The sequence below is a fragment of the Xiphophorus hellerii genome, chromosome 10, assembly GCF_003331165.1.
Source record: "Xiphophorus hellerii strain 12219 chromosome 10, Xiphophorus_hellerii-4.1, whole genome shotgun sequence".
NCBI lineage: Eukaryota > Metazoa > Chordata > Actinopteri > Cyprinodontiformes > Poeciliidae > Xiphophorus > Xiphophorus hellerii.
In genome coordinates this window covers 3454648-3473353 of record NC_045681.1, presented here as the reverse complement: position 1 = coordinate 3473353, position 18706 = coordinate 3454648, and the positions used below count along the sequence as shown (strand labels likewise).

Sequence of the window (18706 nt, the reverse complement as noted above, 5' to 3'; positions counted from 1 at the left end):
TACAGGAAGTGACGTCAAGCCTAGATCTCAACATAGTTCACAATAGCAATTTTTTATGTGCGTGAACCATCCAGGTACTGTTAGATCTGCGGGATTTCTGTCATCCAACAGAACGAAGAAACTCGTCATTGACGGTTCCTCCAGCCAAAATGGCGCTATGTTTACGTCTCAGTTTAATCTTTTATTGCACTTAATAAAATTCATGGCGAGATGCGGTGATTTTATCGCTTAGAAAATAACCCGATGACCACTTTAGGTATAATTTAAGCGATCCACGAAAGAAACCGAAATTAGATTTTCAGGTTTGTATCTTATTTGATTGTTTTATGTTGAAACAGACCTAGTGGACAGGCCTGATTGTAGCTAGCATGGGAAGTGTAGGATGAAAGTAAGTTTTGTGCTGAGTGTGTATGTTAAAACAAGAAGAAAACTTAAAGATGCACAAGCTGTTGAAAGCGAAAATTCAACTCTTACTATCTGACTGTTTTCTTGGTACCTTCCGTTTAAATGCTGTGCCAATAACGCAGATCTGTTGTCATAAACGTCCCCCAGCAGCATAAAGGATGCAAGCTGAAGCCACAGATTCTGCCCTCAGAGAGGGCATCGAGTCCTTGGGAGTGAAGGACTCCGAGAAACCGGCTGCAGACAAAGAGGAGGAGAGCACAGCTGAGCAACAAGACACAGAGACGACAGCTGCCACTGAGGAGGAAGACTCTGCTGCTAAGGATGAAGCAGGTAAAACTCATTTAGAAACAAAATATTCAGCATCTACACGTGATAGACTAACAAAAAATAAGATCAAGATCTTAAAAGTATGGTGTGTATTTTACCTTAGACCCTACTGCCCTGTAACAGGATTTACATCCATCCATCCATTTTCTTCCACTTTATCCGGGGTCGGGTCGCGGGGGTAGCAGCTTCAGAAGGGAGGCCCAGACTTCCCTCTCCCCAGCCACTTGTTCCAGCTCCTCAGGGGGAATCCCAAGGTGTTCCCAGGCCAGCTGAGAAACATAGTCTCTCCAGCGTGTCCTGGGTCTTTCCCGGGGCCTCCTCTCGGTGGAACGTGCCCAGAGCACCTCACCAGGGAGGCGTCCAGGAAGCATCCTGACCAGATGCCCGAGCCACCTCAACTGGCTCCTCACGATGTGAAGGAGCAGCGGCTCTACTCTGAGTCCCTCTCGGATGACTGAGCTTCTCACCCTATCTCTAAGGGAGAGCCCAGACACCCTGCGGAGAAAAGTCATTTTAAACATAGGTTGAAGGAGTATGAGCCTTCGCCAAAGTATAGACAGCATTTTAATAACAATTGAAGTCAACATAGTTACTTGACTGTGATATAATGTGACACTGGGTGCCTGGAAAATACACAATACTGCCCATTAAAGACAACAGGAGAAATAAGGATTTATATGAATATTATAAAAGTAATGTGTTGTATTTATTCCATCTCTGATTTTCTCAGATGAGAACACAGATGCAGCGGAAGAGGAGATGCAGAAAGCTGAAAGTCAAGCGGTCACCATAGGGGTTGCTGAGGACGGGAAGCAGGCTGCGGTGGCGGGCGACGACGACTGGGAACTTCCGTACAGCGACGAGGAAATGGAGGACCCCAAAAACTGGATGCCTGCGCCGACTGAGATTAAAAGACTCTATGAGGTCCTAGCTAAAGGGGAGATGTTGGAGCTGAACTTTGTGCCCCTCCCCAGACGGCCTCCAACACCGGAACGCACCCCGACCCCTGAGAGGAACGACGAAGAAGAAGCAGAAAGGGAAAGGGAGAGGCTGGAGAGAGAGCGGAAGTTAGTACTACCTCTGCTTCCTGTTACATCAGATGGGTTACTTCTTGTGGGGATGCAATCAATCAATTGTTGAGTAACGGTTTGTTAAATCAAAATTAGTAAAGATCAAGTAACTAATAACGGCCGCTTAGCTCATCTTTCAGTGTTGTAGTTTGGCCGCCATCCATAATAAAACGGTCCCAAAAAAGAGTCCGGTGTGGGATGCAAAATGCACTTTATGCGATTCTGTTTTGAAATATAACATCTTAAGAAGTTACTTAAGTTGTTTTAAAATATAAATATTCGACAAGCTGCTGAAACTATCACTTTAGTAGCGCTAATTTAGTTGAGCTGTATGGCGGAAGAAGTACTGGAAGTAAACTACTGATTCGATGACAGAAAAGCGAAGAGTATAACAGAAAAATTAAAACGGACACCAATAAATAGTTGATTTTGAGGGCTGTTGTGAGTTAAAGCACTTAGTGAAGCGAAGTTTTAACATTCCTTCAAGAGTAATCACAGAAGTACTCCTGTATAAATATCTCTGTTCATGGGGAATTAAGTGTTTCTCTCTTTCTTTTTCTATTCTACATCCTAGGGGTTCCTGTTTTATCATATTGTATAAACATGTCAAAGTTTAATAATGTGAGAAAACCTCAACTTTGTTTATTCAATCAGTGTTTAATACAGCTAGCACAAAATAATATAAAATGTAGTTATGGTGTTTTTAAATTCAGCATTAGTTAAAATTTTGTCTTGAATGTTATGGAAAGATGGTCAGCAAGAGAATACTCAAGTTTTTAAGAAAATGGACGTTTATCAATTAAATGTTTTACATTTTTTTTAGGCCTCCAACTCCAACTGAGTTCGACTTTGATGAGGAACAAATGCAAAGCACACCGAAAAACTCGTTCCTCAGCAGACGCAGAACACCAGGTGAAATAAAAAAATCCATAGCAAAAATGAGAAAAACAAAGTCATTTGAGAAAATAACCAGTTTTACCCTTTTTTCTCCTGTAGGATCTTCCGGCCGCTCCTCCGTAAAGCGAGAAGCTCGCCTGGACAAAGTGCTGTCGGACATGAAGCGTCACCGGAAAATCGAGGAGCACATTTTGCGCACGGGCCGAGACCTGTTCAAGAGCGAGAAGAAGCTGGAGGAGGCGCTCTCCCCGAACAGCCAGAAGGAGCGAGAGAAGGAGAGGGAAAGAGACAGCAACCCCAACACCATCTTCTCCCCGAGACAGAGGAGATACTGACCGATTCACAGAGGAAGACTTGACCAAGAGCTTCTCCAGGCTCTCAGGAAACTGAATAATTTCTAATGTATAAATTTTTGTATGGGTTTTTTTTTGTGTATTTTGTATGACAATAATAAACATTTTAAACAGTTTTCTGACTTATTGCAACCAGAATGAAGAATTCAGATGAATATTATTTGTATTTTCCAGATGATTAAAATAATCTGGACAGCCTGATTTGTAAAACCTGTGGGCCAACATAAATGGTCTTTGATTTGGGGTCATTTTCTTTTTGGTCAATCTGCAAATGAAAAGCAGCTCAGTAGAGTTACTAAGTAGCCATCTTTTTGTTTTATTCCAGCCAAAATTGCGCCTGTTCCCTTCACCTCGCCTGTACATCACACATATATAGCTGTAAAAAAAAATGTAATGACGAAAGACCTTTTAGTGTTGTAGTTTGGCCGCCATCCAGCAGAGGGCGCTACTAGTCATCAGCTGGAGCCGTTGATATAGAAGTAAAGATGGCGGCGATATTCGGCAACCGGAGAGAGTTACAGTCCAAACAGAGTCCGGTGTGGGATGAAAAATGAAATTTATGCTGTTCTGTCTTGAAACAAACACTCGGAAATCTCCCTAGGTTATTACATTAATAGTGTTCATTCAGCATCAAATCCTCATTCAGAAATTACTGATGTGTTACGAAAGATCAGAAAAATTAATTACGAAAACAATAGCTAGTCGCAGTCCTAGATTACACACATTTGAAACCTTATTTTAAGTTATTTGTTAGCATATTTTTATGTAATTCTAACATTGTATAAACAAGCTTAAGAGTTTAAGCTTTCTTATACAATGTGCCAATATTTTGTATCAGTTTAATCAACTGTCAGAATTGGTTACTAAAATAATCGCTAGTTGCAGCCGTAAATTACATAAATTTGAAACCTTATCTAAAAAAGTAATTTCAATCAAGATTGATAAAAAAATAATAATAATTTAATTGTTTGCATGTTGATGTATTTCTAATATTGTATTAAGAGATTAAATGAAACATTTGCAGAATGTGGCAATTGTTTTTTACAAATTAATCATCTAAAAAATCGTTAGTTACAGCCCTACTAATGATCATCATACAGTATCTTAGGGGAGATTTACGGGATGTGTCAAAACAAAAGAAGAAGAAACGACTCCAGACAGGCTCAGGACAGAAAGAAGTATATTTTAGCTAAGTTTGAGTAACAATACAGCCTTCACATAAGGCTCAGAAGCATAGAGTATATGTATGCATAAATATGCATTCAAATCCACAAACCAAATAAATAAATAAATAATTACTTACAAATAAATAACAAGCATTTCTGGAATATACAGTACAGCAGTTGAAATGTTCCAATATTGAAGCAGTACCTTTATGGATCCATGGAACAGGGGGAATGGATATTCAGTGTTCGACATGCCAACAGGGGTCCCAACGCTTCGGCACAGCCCATCGTTTCACGCTTTGATTTGTGTGTTGTTTTTTTTCCTTTTTTTCTTAAAACCAATTCCCAGGACTCTGTAGCTGCATTACAGCAACATAAAGTGATAAAAGAAGCCAGTTTGTTCATAGGTGGTTCATGGAACCAGATGCTCAATGATCGGGGGGCATTCCACAAAGTCTGAAAAGATTTTAAAAAAACAAAAAAACCCAAAACAAACAGAAGAAAATAAGGACAGATGTGCTGCGTGTCAGTCCCCGCGAGGTAACTCTCCATTCTTGTTTCCCTTCACACATAAAGTCTCCTGACTAAGATTTAAAAATACTGAAATCTCGTGAATCCCTTTGTGAAATAGTCCTGCCAAGCAAACGGATAATTTAAGATCAACAGCAGCACCGAACTTATAAAGACAAAAAAAAGAAGAAGAAGCAGGAAGTGTGTATCTGTTTGTGGCAAAATGGGATTTAAATGTGACACCAGTGAATGGAATGACATTAAAACTACACGGAAACAAGAAGCACAGCTAAAACCTTCTGAGACATTTGCACACATTAAACTGTAAACCCAACTGCTTCAAGCTTACTGTTCAATACTGTGTAATAATAATAATAATAATAACTGTGTAATAATAATAATAATAATAATCAGGTGCTAAAATATGTGAGAACATATTAGGCCTGGTATAGTTAAACACGGAATTAGGACTATTACTCAGGTTTTGGAATAAAACAGATAAAAATTAAATAATTTTTTCTGATGAAAGTGATAAATTGATGCCAAGCATCAAACAAAACTGAACGGGGCCCAAAGCCGAACTTGATTTGGGGGCCCCGTTCCAGCCGAGCTCATCACCCACCAGCCAGCACTAATTTCACATCCCGAGTTTTAACAATTAAATTAATGTTTTCATGTTTGGCTCTAATATTTATCCTTTATCGCTTTTCGACATTTAAATAATTAACAGTAAATTAGTAGTGGTGATATTTGTAACTATTTTAAAGATGTCAATAACAATATATTCATTCTTGGTCAACAACACTGCAAATCTAAAGTTTTGACATCTATATTCAAGCACTCTTTGGGGCCCCCTGGTGGTTTGGAGGCACACTACCCTGCAGCTTCAAACCATTTAGATCAGGGTAAATCTAAAGTATATTGGATGCATTATGTTTTAACATTATGGCCATTGTAGACAGAAAAAAGGAGTACATTGCTGACAAAAAAATACAAAATTTTGAGATTAATTAGTCAGAAATTTTCAAATTTTGGAAATGTTTTGAGTTTTAAAAGTAAAAAAAAATTAACTTTATTGTTTGTTCTAGCAAATTATTAACTTTGGCGGGTCAGAAATTTCCTTCATTTCTCTAGAAAATTAAGAAAAGGAAATTAATCTCAAAATTTTAATTGTTTCTGGCAGAAATTTGCCTACTGTTGTTTTGTCATCTACAACAGTCGTAATAGACCGTCGTAAAAATATGTAAGGACTAAAAATGGACGCCGATGCTATAATGAAATAGATTCATTCCCTTTTCTTTGCAAATAAATTTCATGGTTGTAAAACTCCCAACAATTTTTATCCAAAACTTCCCATATTTTTTAAATACACAAAAAAAACTTTGTTTTAATTGTAAACTTTTATATTTTAAGGTTAAGATGTTTTAGGTTGTTTGTTTGGTTTTTTTTTGTGCTAATATTAACTTAAGTTAATTTTCAGTGCGTTTAAAAAAAACTTTAAATTCCAGAGTTCTACTTCTTTCCTCAGGATTTTGTGAAAATTTCCAAGAAAAAGAAATGTCTTTTTAATAGATGCAAAAACCTTCCATATTTTAAATTGGTCAATGGTTTTCTTTAAAAGTCTTTAAGTCATAATCTTTCTTCAGAATTTTCAAAGTGGGGACTTTATCAAATTTAGAAATTACAGTAAAAGTTTGTATTTCCTTGTTAAGTGATAAATTTTCTTTGATCTGGTTGAAAATGTAGAAATTTCTTTTTTAAAATAAATAATTTTCTTTAAAATGCCTGATTTGATTTTGGATTTTAAATGATAAGTTTATTTTTTTTATTTATTTTGGGGATAAGGATTTTTGTTTTTTAACATTTTGTTTGAATATTAAAGATGAATATTTCATAGCCATTACGACTTTATTGATGAATTAGTTTTAAACTTTATCTGAGCAGAGTTCCCATTCCATTTTTTCTCACTACAGCAGCGCTAACGTGCAGCCAAATAAAAATAAATAAATAAAATGTAATATTTTCCTCCTTCACATAATACTGACATGGAAAAGACCGTTTTGCATCTGCTATGTACAACCGTCACATTTTGGTGTCTGACGGAAGCCTTTTTTCCATCTCAAAGACTAAACTAAAATTGCAAATGAACCTGGAAGAGTGTGGGGAGGTAAGGCAGCAGAATACAGTATAATGACGTATCTCCCTTTAAAGATGAGTCAGTCTGCAGGTTGGTTACATTTTGTTAGAGTGACAGTGACTACATAGAGGATACAGATAAACACTAACAAGTCAAAATACTGCTTAGCTGGGTTTTTTTTTTCCTTTTTTGTTATTTTTTTGAAGATCTTCTTCGTTACTAAACTGAATCGGGCCTTTCATCTACAGCAAACATACTAACATACAATATAATACATTCCTATTTTCCTGCTCTTCCTATAATACGAGGCAGCGAGGACTGTATTTGATCTACATGAGGGGAAATGGCCACCTACACTTGCTAAATATCCAGGCAGGTTCCTCCCGGGTCAGTGCATGTTCCTATCCGTCACAGTGCTTGATGACATCTTAAATACTAAGGTGCCCTAAAGCTCCATTTGGTTCCTACAAACTACCAAGCTGAAGTACTTGAAGGTCAGCCACCACTTCGTTTTAGCCGTTTGCTGGCTCTGAAACACTTCAGCGTGATTTTAGAAGTTTTACATTTTGCTCTCCTTCCTGTTTACATACTCATTGGTACATTCGCCTTCCTCCCCCCCACGCCGCCGCCGCCGCCGCTCCTCCTCCTGCCTCCTCCTCTCAGTGGGTGGTCAGCTCTGGCTCTGTCGAGCGCGCGCTGTAGCCGTTAGCGGGCTGAGGCAGCGCGTTGCCGTCCGCCGGGTGATCCTTGGCGTCGGCGGAAGGCGCGCGCGGCCGCTGGGAGCGCGACGCTCCGGTGAATAATCGCAGAGCGCCTCGGCAGATGAGGGAGAACCAGTAGAGCTGGGGCGCCATGAGCAGGGCGGCGCCGACATTACAGTGCCAGGGTACCGTCAGGGGAACCATGTGGAAGGGGATCGACGCATACCTGAACCCAAACGAGACAGACAGAAGCAGATCCTTAGCGTTCTGTTTTATTTTAAGATGCAAAACGCGGTCAGAAGAGCCTGAGATGAACTCATCATGGGCATGAACGGTCAGAAAGACTTTTGGCTTTTAATGTTTAGTCTTTATTATTCATTCACCAATTAGTGCACACAAACAAACACTACAGACTAAAACACAGAGGTATTGATTGACAAAAACACAAATTCAATTCTGATTTGAAGAGTTTGACCCTGCTATGTATTGTTCCTCCAAGCCACAAGAGGGCGCCGAAGAGTTCTTACATGTAGAGGTAAAAACTTTAGATTTGCAGTGTTGTTGACCATAAACGAAAATACTCTAAAGGTTTGTGAAGGGAACAAACAGTCACAAAACTAAAAATAAACAAACAAAAACAAATAGGCACACATTAAAATGGATACATTTAAGACCAAATAGAAAAAACAAGTGATGACAGAACAAAAATTGAGCCGTTTGGATTAGACATATTTTTACTTTTTAAAAAATCTTGACAGTTATTTTCTGATTTGCATCATTATTTTTCCTTTCTCTAATATTCCTTGTTTTGATTAATCCAACATATAATTTTTTTACTCAAAATTCTGACTTTAATCTTATGAGACCAAAAGTCATAATTCTGAGGGGGGGGAAATCCCAATCCTGTGATTCTGATTAAAGTCTGACTTCTGAAATTCAAATAATTTTTCTGAATTCTTAAAAAAAAAAAAGAGTCAGAATTCTAAGATTAAAGTCAGAATCAGAGAAAAATGTCAAAACTCTGAGATGAAAAGTCAGAATTTTTATTTTGTTTTCAGAGACCATAATCCTCTTCTGTGGTTGTATGGCCTTGAAAATTGCTGGTCTAAATAAATGACTAGAATCTCCAGATCAGTGACCTTCATGCCAATGATGAGCCCGGTAAATTTCTGACTGCGATTTCAGATCAGGTAGCTGTGCAGGTTGGTGACCGCCAGCTCAGACGACAGAACGGAGAAGGAAAAAGAGAGACATACCTTCCATAGACGTAGTAGAGGTAAGGGAAGAGTAGGACTCGAAAGATGAAAAAAGTGACCAGCATAAGAGCCCCATTCACTTTGTGCAGCAGAGTGTGTTGCTGTTTGTACTGAGAGTGGGGAAAAAACACAGAGGGAGAAAGGAAATGCAAGAGGTACAAGCCGACAAGGTTAATAATCTGAATGTTATATCCGTCATTCTAACACTGTTAGGTTTTACTCTATTTGCTCAGAGAGATTATGGGATGGCAGGAGAGCACAAGGATATATATTTCTGGTCAGAAGCTGATTGGTTTCTAAAGGAGGAAAGTGGATTTTTTTAGTTTTTATAATTTTCTCACTTTAGCTGAATTTAGGTGTTTTCAAACCAAACATTTCTGTTTTGTTGTTTAGTGATAAAAAGAATCGCCTGATGTAATATGGCGCTTTTAATACCAAATCTTTTTTCTGTGGTTTGATTTTGCACTTCCAGGGGGCGCTGTGGTTCTGCTACTGCAGGTTTTACTAACGTACCGTTGACCTAAACTACTGTGTTTTCGTTACGTCTGTAAGATTAAAGCAAAAATAATTTGTGTTTTTTACAGTTTCTATCAATTTTTTAGTGAAACTTGCAGACAATTTTTTTTGTTCTTCACCTTTCTAGTCTATTTGTAAAGTAAATATACAAAAGGTTGAAACAGAAAACATTTACAGCCCAAATGAGGAAGAAAAGACATTAATACCATTAATCCTAATAATGCCTCTTCAACAAAATGTTAAATGCCCTGCAATGTTTAGCACTTTAACTCCTTCTATGATTTTGTTTGATGTAAAGCTTTTTGTTTGTAGTTTTGCTTGATTTCTGTAAAACATTTTCAACCGTATTTATGATCTTAAATGTCCTTAAAAGGGCCTTTTGTAGCAAAATGTATTGATAAAACGATGCATTAATCAGTTAAAATGTTAAAATCTGATTAAATATCTCTGCATTTGATGAGTACTTTTTAAAATGTAATTAACACCCAAATCAACTTTTTTATTGTTAAACTGTCCAAATAGGTTATTTAGGGTTCTGTATTTATGCTTCTGTGCGAATTTTGACAGTTTTGTGTGAATTTGTTTAGCTTGACAATATTTTGCCTAAAACAATCTCAGTATTTGATTGAATTGGAAGGCTTATTAAAGTATCGACTCTCGATCAGAAAATTAAAACAAAATAAAAGCCATTTTGTAAACTCAGAATGACAAAACCTCCAGCAGTGCAAAAACAAAAGAAAATAAAGACACAAATTAAATTTAATTAATCAAATGTATTGATTTTGCAAAATATTAAAAACAGCAACATGGTCCGAAAGCACCTAAAACATAAGCTTAATGCTTGGGTCTAATACCTCCGCTGGGCTATCCTCCAAACAGACACTGAAACATTGCAAACACATAAACACAAACCTGAACAGATGCAGATGTGTTGCAATTCATACAATGTGTATCCAAGCACACTGTCAGCAATTAAAGAGTGACATTTAACAGTCTGTTTGTAAACAGCATGAACAAGCTGCATGCTGGGAATGACCGGAAATATACGCTCTCCAATTAATTAAAAAAGGGAAATAAAAGTGTAAATTAAGATCTTTAATCAGTCCCATGCACATGCGATGATGATCTGAATTTGTCTCAACATCAACACTCACCTGGATGAGTATTTTTCCTAAGCAGACGGATGGAGTGCTGAGCTCAGCCATGAACATTATGCCCTGGAAATAGTCGCCCTTTCCTTGTCGCCAAAACTGGAAAAACAAAACATTCAATACTTCAACAACAAATTCAATTACATTTAGAATATGTTGTTACTTGTTTTAGAGTAACGACAGTGGATGCAAAATTAATTAATAGTTAATTAGATTGAAATTAGTTCCGATCGATTAACTAATAATGTCCTCTTGAACCTTCTTTTAATGTTGTAGTTTGGCCGTCATCCAGCAGAGGGCGCCGCTGGTCATCCTGAAGCGGAGCCGTTGATACAAGATTAAAGATGGCGGCCAAATACGGACAGAAAGAAAAACGGTCCAAATAGAGTTCGGATCGAGACGCAAAATGCACTTTATGCGGTTCTGTTTTGAAATATAAACACTCGACAAGCTGAATTTTGACCTTAATAGCGCTTTATTCAGCCGAGTTACATGACGGAGCAGCGTCAACTTCTCATTAAGAGGTTACTGATGTGCTACAAAAGCAGAAAGGTTTTATATACGTGTTTCATTAATGTCATCTTTTATTTCTCTATTCAGACACGTGAGCGGTTCCTCTTTTGTTATATTTTATAAATGTCTCTAGGTTTAATAATGTGAGAAAACCGCAGCCTGTATTTAATACAGCTGAAACAATGATAAAATATCATGATATTTTTTACATTTAGAAACATTTAGCCTTCTATTTTGTGGAAAGACTTGATACAAGAGAAAACTCAGATTTTTAAGAAAATGGCTGCTCAATTAATCATTAGTCGATTGATAATTTGAATCAACCTTAGATTAACTCATTAATAACTTGCATCCCTAGAAACAACATACATAAGAAAACTTAACTAAGAAAATGGCTGCTCAATTGATAGTAAGTCGATCAATGTGATCAACTTTGTATTAACTCATTCATCAATAACTTGCATCCCTGCCAGTACTGAAGTACTGAGTAACTGTAAATTACCAGTCATTTAATATTTAAAAAATACATCATCAGATGGACCAAAATATAAAGCTAAGTGGAAATGTTGGTATTTTAAGGATGAAAATGACAATAATTTATATAAGTAACATATCAGGCAAAATACATTTTTGCAAATCAGCTTTTTTCATTTCAATACATTTTAACAAAGACTCCAGGTGTGTCTCTGTCTCTGGTGAAATTTAGGTTAAAACATGTTTGTTTTTCATTCAGTGGGTAGAAAATCCAGTAAGAGCAGAGAAACTTCATAATAAAATTACTAAAGTACAAGTAAAATTACTCCTAAAAGTACATTAAAAAAAAGTTATTAAAGTAAATGTAACTAGTTACTACCCATCTCTGTAGCTACAGTTTTCCCCTGCGCAACATAAAGAGCGACATGTGACAGTTACCACAGACACGGGGAAGCAGACGGTGACCATGACAACGTGGTGCAGCACCATGAGGAACTCGCGACGCAGGTAACTCCTCACTGCTGAGCGCATGTGTTGGGGGGCCGCCAAGGCCTCCTCATGACCTTTCACCCGCAGCTTGTACCAGTAGCACATGAACATGGCGTAGATGTCGTAGACGAAGTAGGGGACAGCAAACATGATGTAGGTGCTTGTGAGCCAGTGCCTGCGCAGACAGGAAGAGATTATGGTTTTTAAATCAAGGCAGTGATTTTATTTAAAGTTGATGATATGATATTATTATTATTATCAGCAGTACAACTTACTGGTCCTCAATTATGTCCTTACAGGAAGATGCAATGATGTAGCCAGCTGAAGAAGCCATGACTGCCTGAACTGATGATACCAACCTGAGTGTGAGAACGGAAAAACAAAAAATTAATCAGAAAAGCTGTTTATTCCCCCCCCATTTCTTTATGTTGTAACCAGGGCTGTAATAGTTTAGAGCACATGTCAAACTTGAGGTCCAGGGGCCAAATCTGGCCCGCCGTAGGTTTTTATCTGGCCCTCAAGACTCCAGATTACATCGATAAGTCTCCAGTTCTTCACAAATTCGCAAAATTCATCCAAAGTCAACAGATCCCCGCATTTTGTCTGATTTTACTATTCATTTTTTCTCAAAATTGGCCCAAAACATTGAGTTTAAGTGACTGCTGCCTCAGCCTTACTTGATGTCAAGTTATAGTCTGTGATCGATGCGGCGATTAATAAAAAAATAAAATAAAAATCACATTTAGCATCATACATACATTAGCACAAATATAAAACTTTCTTACAAATATATCTAAATTAGCACCACAAAATCTGTTATTTTGATTGCAAAAAAAACATTTAAAAAAATCACCAAAATCTGGAGGGACTGACCAGGGTGAAAAGACGTTCAATATTATTTAATTTTAAGAAACACTTATTGAATGCTCAATACATTCTGGCACAACCGACCCTTTAAAAACATTCAGATTTTTGATTTGGCCCAAAATGAAAATGTGTTCAACAGCCTTGGTTTAAGGGTTTTTACTTTCGTTTTATTCTGTTGTGACCTTTTGTCTCATTCAGTTAGTTTTATTTAGTTTGCTATGTTAGTATTCGTCAAGTATTGTTTAGCTTTCGTTGTAGCGTTAGTTTTTCAATACTTTGGTTAATTACTAGGTGCAGAATTAAAAAAACTTAAAGTATTAGATTGGGTTGGGTGCTGAATATTTAGCAGAAGATACCACTTTCAAATAATGTATTCAATTATTGTTGAACAGCAGCTGACTGGCATTATGGAGCGCCATAATTTGCTTTGAAACGATTGAGCAAACAATTTAGTCAATTTCAAAGAAAGAATCACATCAGATCTTGATAACTCTAGAAACTTTATTCTTATTAAAATGACTTTTTTCCTCTGAATTTTAAGACATTCTGGAAAAATTACATTTCTATTCTGACTGAATTCTCTTAGTTAAATAAAAAACCCAATAGCCTGGCCCTAATTCTCACAGAAAGGGATGATTGAAATAAAATCCACTTTTTAAAAATATTTTATCATTTGGAATAGTTTTTGGTTTTTTTTGGTTTTAAAAAACAATTCAACTTGGATCTGCAATGGAAAAATATATTTTATTTTTAAGCAGGCGCTAAGTGAAAGTAACAAACGTTCAGGAAGAACACTGTTACCACGTTACATATAAACGTGTTGGAAAGTTTTGCGGAAGTCCAACCTGGCCGATACGATGACCGCATCTCCTTCGCTCCATCTCAGTGCTGGGATGGACTTCAGGCATTGTTTGGACAGAAGGAAAAGGCCTGGAAAAAACACAGAGCCAGCAGCCAAGATGGTCAGCATGGTCCCTGGCGATCTGTCTTAGGAGGCAAGAAGTTCGGCAGACAATCTGGTCCTTGAGATCTGTCACTCTCTGTCCTCTCTGAAAAACACACAGAGAAAATGAGAATTAACACCAATGGCTCACAAAAAAAACAAGTGTTTACAATTGGCTGCGCTCAAAAGATAAGAGAAAGGAACACGCTATCATAGTCCAACACACGTGGCTGTACGTTAAGCTAACCTCACTGATGAGACGTTCAGGGACACACAGAAATATAGGACTGCCTTATATTACCAAAAATGATCATTTAATGGTTAAAAACATCAATATTCTGCAAGCGTTTTATATTTTTGGAGTAAATTGTGGCTACAACCAGGAGAAATCAGTGCTGCTGGTTTTCAGACAAGCCTAATTTACAGGGTTTTTTTCTTAGTTTAAATATTAAAGCATAATAAAACAGGTCCTGACTTAAGTGGGTTCATACAAACAGACAAAACTTCCAATTTGTGGGAAATAGACAAATCCTAAGTACTGACAGTTTGTTAAAACATCTAAAAATATTGTTTTAAAAAAATACTGATTTTGAAATTGTGAAACATACTGAGCTAAGGGAATGTTAATCCTAAAGTCAGATTATAAATTATTCAGATACATGTTAGCATATTGCAAGTTAGCATTAGCCCAATACAACAGGAATAAAACTGAAGAACGGTTAACTTGGAATTCTGTTTCACCTGAAAACAGCAAAACAGAACAACAGCTTGCAAGGTTACAAAATGAGAGTAAAGATGTAAAATTGGCAAAAAAGAACAGTTAGACAAGAATTTTAAAAAATGTCACATTAGGAGCGTTTTTACAACTGGAAGCAGCTGATTACATCTCAAAAGCTCAAAGAACATCTGAACTACGACCCCAGAGTAGCTGAAAAGGAGGTGTCGTGGATGCAGAACCATAAAATAATAATCATATAAAATAATAATCATACTCCAACATCTCTCTGCCCGGCTTTCTGACCAAAAACCTAATAAAGAGAAAAAGTAAATGAGGTGGATTAGCAGAGCTTGCCAACAACCTTGGTGTCATCCAGGGCAAGTTACTGAGGAATATCGTCTCGGCTGTGTAGATATTGAACTGTTAACTCTCATGAGACTGTCACACAGAAACAATCTTCAGTCAGAGGCCTCTTCAGATTGGTGACAAGACTGACTGCTACTGGAGATCCTTCTTGCCCACATCACCATCCAAAAAGATACTTTGAAGAAACTTGGATGAGTTTGTCCCTTTGGGATAAATAAAGTATTTTTAGACTCAATCCCAAACTAGATGGTTTAAAAATGGACAAAATTATGTATTTTGACATAATCCCAAACGTATCTAAACTGGTTTTCAGTTAAACAGGATATTACACGGCTTCTTGAATGGGTCTCACCTTACGAGTACTGAAAACTTGTGGACTGTGCTTATAAAAATCAGAATATGCATTATTGGCCAAGATAGTGAGTACAAACAGGGAATGTGCTTGTGCTTATTTTGCCAGGTCACTGCCAAAAACCCAATCGAGTTGAATAAACTCTACCCTGTGTGCCAAGAAGAGAGGCAGAATATTATACCAGACGCTTGCTGGTTGCTGTAAAAGGCATGTGGGTGAGGTCCAACTTGTTAAAAGTCTTAGAACCAAATAACAGAGTTGAATGTATGTAAACCAGAGAAGAAGAAAAAGGTATGGAGGACTATCAGCCCAGCATTAGCATTCTGTAAACTGCCACTGGTTTTCCTGACGAGATTAAACAAAAGCATGAAGTAAGATTTTCATATCAAGACAATAGAGCAAAGATGTTCTGCAAAAAACAGTATCGAACAAAAGTTATCACATCTCTCAAGATTTAGAAAACAATAAAGAGCTGCAAAAAAATTTTTTTTTTCTGATGCAAAAATTTTTCCTTCAGTTTTTTCCTCCCTCTAATTGAAGAAAACTTTCAGCTTTTAATGTTAGTAAAAATGTTCTACAGTTAAACAAAATATATACATTCAAATACATAAATTAATGTCAACAATGATTAATTTATGTTGAATCCTGACCTAAACTTTAGTATGCTTAAATGCTTTTTTCTTTTTATTGACCAAAAATCAACAGAATTTGAAGTAAAAACAGTAGTTTCACCTATAAGAATAATAATACAGTGGCTCAGTGACATGGATGTAAAATAATAAAGTCTCTGCGTCTTCCTCCATCGTCCGCCTGATACCATGGGGAGCATTTACCAGCTTCCTATCCACCCCATTACAAATATTGCAGTTTGCTTACACTACACTGGCTGACTCATTAAAAAAGAAAAAGTTCAAGTCCATTAGCAAAATGCGCAATGCGCTATTTTTTTTTTTTTTTTAAATCGTCGAAAAATATTGACATTAGATGAGAGCTGGAGCTCATTGTTCCTGCAGGAAAAACGTTAGTTAGTGTCACCTGTCTGTCTGGGAGGTGAAGCTTTATCACAAACTAAAAATGGTATCACGTTAACGTGCGTCGGGAATAACTAGATTTTTATTTTAATATATTTTATGGGTGGGGGAGCTAATGAAGTAAACTGGGAGAATAAAAAAGGCGGATAAAAACTCATGGAGTTGCGCTAACTTAGCTGAGCGCTGCTTGTTCTTTTTAAACCCATTGACCAGCTAGTGAGGCTAACCTGCGCCAGCAGGATACAAACAAGTCAGCAACAAATTAATTCAATAAGAAACATTGACATTTTATTGACCATGTCAGAAAGCATGCTCCCTCATCAACATAACGAACCGGTTAACGTTAAAATGACCGACTGTCTGCGCTGTTGAATCAGCTGCTAACAATGACGATGCTACGACCGTTAGCGATTAGCCGAGTTAGCAATGATGTTTTTGGGGGACACATTATTAATGCAAGCACAGCGGAGGTTGCTTTAATAAAAATAACTCATAAATCCAATTTAATCTCTTTTAATGTTTGTGGCCATTTAATTACAGATTATATCCTGGCGTTTAAATGTTCTTTATTAGCTTGTTTGTTTGTAGCAGCCAGCTGCCGCAGTTAAGCCAATAACCCTAGCTAGCACATCGGGAGTTTTGAGCATGTTCTGAATAAATATGAAACATTTACACAGTGGCTCTGCAGAGTCCAGTCAGCGTCCAGCCGAAGGTCGTGTCCTGCGGGAAGCGTTTAAAGATATCCCAGGGGTCTCGGCCTCGATGCTCCGCATGTTTTATGTGGCCGCTTGAATGTTTGAAGGGTAGCGGCGAGCTAACGCGAGCTAGCAGCAACTTTGATGAAAAATCTCCGTGAGGTTGGCCCGATGGCAACTGATGCGGGAACCAGGCGGCGCAAACACTCAGCGTTATCTAACGGAAACGCGTTAAACCCGACTTAAAGAGGAAGCTGCGCTCTGTATGGTTAGCGGATGCTGTCGCTATGTCATCCCCTCTCTGTCTCGCCACATCACACCAGAGATGCTGCTGCTGCCTCAGCCTCCCAGATGCAGCGTTGACTCAACACTGCTGCGCCAGCAGCCAGTTCCTACAGGTCTATGACGAGAAACGTGCACCAGGCACACATATGCGTTTTTATGTAGGAACCAAGAGACATGTTGAATGGACTGGAGGCATAATCTGTTTACAAAATTCAATTTGTTCCCAGAGAACATCTGTTTACAAAGGAAGCAGTTAGGCATTATATTCGGCCACAAATAACCCTGTTATTGGTTTATTTTTTTTATTATGTAAGCATGTGTTTAACAGGAAGTTTTACACAATTTCTTGTGCTTGAAGCGTTTATAAACGCTACAGTGCTTTCCACTCCCTGAACTACAGCTGTGCCTGTGATTATTCAGACGATTAGTCGAGTAACTGGTTTAGAAAAAATGCTTTTCATTTAACCATTTAAGCCTTTTTGTACAATATTTGAAAATTAATTAAAATGTGCATATGAAAAAATAATTCAGCTCTTTTTTTAAATGAAAAAAAAACCAAACATTTTAATGCAAGAATACATAGTTCTCATGTGACGTTACACTTATGAGAACTTTGTAGCTTACAGCCATCTTGGTAGGTATCTGTACCTGTCATGACAGTTGCTATGGAATTGCTATGACAAGAATAAACAAGCCAAAAGCTTAGAACTAGCTCTCAACTCATTCCTATCTAATTAATAAACAACATAAGTACATCATAACTACTCAATCACAGTTTCTGAGTACTCTAGATTCTTTTTGTTGGTCTCAAAGCTTTGAGCTGCGCTTGCCTACCAAGATGGCGGTTCAGTGGCACAGATCACTTCCAGTTCAGACTTGTGGGAACTATAGCCCTTTTTGCACTGCAGGGTCCGGCCTGGCCCAGCCCGGCTCCGTTCGACCCGGTCCTATTGGCGCTAAGGCCCTGGTAGTTTTGCATTGAGCAGAATACGTCACGTAAATCCAATTCTTGCTAAAGCTACCAGGTGATCTCCCCAGCGACTGCAGGCAGTTTCCTTCTTGGGTCTCCCGTCCCATTTTTTCTGTAAGTCGTCATGAGCGAGGAAGCTGAGGGAAACATTTACCACAGCTTTACATTTAACGAAGAAAAAAAATTTCATCTGAATGTACCGCTGCGGCAGGCGGGATTCCCGGCTGGACCAAGGGCAGATGCGGAAATCCCGACTTCTGATCGGTTCAATTGGAGAAATGTTATTTACATTTAACATTAAAATCTTTGGCTGAAGATGCGATTGCAATCCCAGTGCAGGGTAAGAATAGATTATGACGGGAATTTATTGCTGCAGCATATTGAAATGACAGCCATCAAGAAAGTCTAGTGCTCCTCTGATCCAGAGATCTGGTCTTTGTCCCGCCCCCGCAACCAATGAACCAATCAGCAGCCACAGCTCCAGGGAGCGGGGTGGTACCGGCAGGAAGTGCTC

At 37.9% G+C, this 18706-nt stretch overlaps 2 protein-coding genes across 3 annotated transcripts; one reads left to right on the top strand and one right to left on the bottom strand.

Annotated features, from left to right (window-relative positions):
* The first annotated feature begins 117 nt into the window (after positions 1 to 117).
* On the top strand, positions 118 to 3168 carry pagr1 (PAXIP1 associated glutamate-rich protein 1). Of its 2 annotated transcripts, none has more exons than XM_032573801.1 (5): positions 118 to 302; positions 556 to 735; positions 1463 to 1799; positions 2626 to 2714; positions 2799 to 3168. In XM_032573801.1, the coding sequence occupies exons 2-5, from the start codon at positions 564 to 566 to the stop codon at positions 3032 to 3034; spliced, it is 834 nt and encodes a 277-aa protein (XP_032429692.1). In that variant the 5' UTR covers positions 118 to 302; positions 556 to 563; the 3' UTR covers positions 3035 to 3168. The 2 variants fall into 2 exon arrangements, with proteins under 2 accessions (XP_032429692.1, XP_032429691.1); XM_032573800.1 differs by having other exon boundaries at positions 553 to 735.
* A 1047-nt stretch (positions 3169 to 4215) lies between these two features.
* tlcd3bb (TLC domain containing 3Bb) lies at positions 4216 to 17318 on the bottom strand. Its single transcript, XM_032573799.1, has 7 exons — positions 16916 to 17318; positions 13678 to 13881; positions 12241 to 12324; positions 11915 to 12140; positions 10493 to 10588; positions 8823 to 8932; positions 4216 to 7792 (listed from the first exon to the last, which is right to left on the bottom strand). The coding sequence occupies exons 2-7, from the start codon at positions 13800 to 13802 to the stop codon at positions 7525 to 7527; spliced, it is 909 nt and encodes a 302-aa protein (XP_032429690.1). The 5' UTR covers positions 13803 to 13881; positions 16916 to 17318; the 3' UTR covers positions 4216 to 7524.
* Positions 17319 to 18706: the final 1388 nt, after the last annotated feature.

Coding starts and splice junctions, on each gene's coding strand:
- pagr1 (XM_032573801.1), top strand. CDS start 564: ATGCAAGCTGAAGCCACAGATTCTGCCCTCAGAGAGGGCATCGAGTCC. Junction 1,800..2,625: donor AGGCTGGAGAGAGAGCGGAA/GTTAGTACTACC, acceptor CATTTTTTTTAG/GCCTCCAACTCCAACTGAGT. Junction 2,715..2,798: donor CAGCAGACGCAGAACACCAG/GTGAAATAAAAA, acceptor TTTCTCCTGTAG/GATCTTCCGGCCGCTCCTCC.
- tlcd3bb (XM_032573799.1), bottom strand. CDS start 13,802: ATGCTGACCATCTTGGCTGCTGGCTCTGTGTTTTTTCCAGGCCTTTTC. Junction 12,325..13,677: donor GCGGTCATCGTATCGGCCAG/GTTGGACTTCCG, acceptor TCTCACACTCAG/GTTGGTATCATCAGTTCAGG. Junction 12,141..12,240: donor AAGGACATAATTGAGGACCA/GTAAGTTGTACT, acceptor CTGTCTGCGCAG/GCACTGGCTCACAAGCACCT.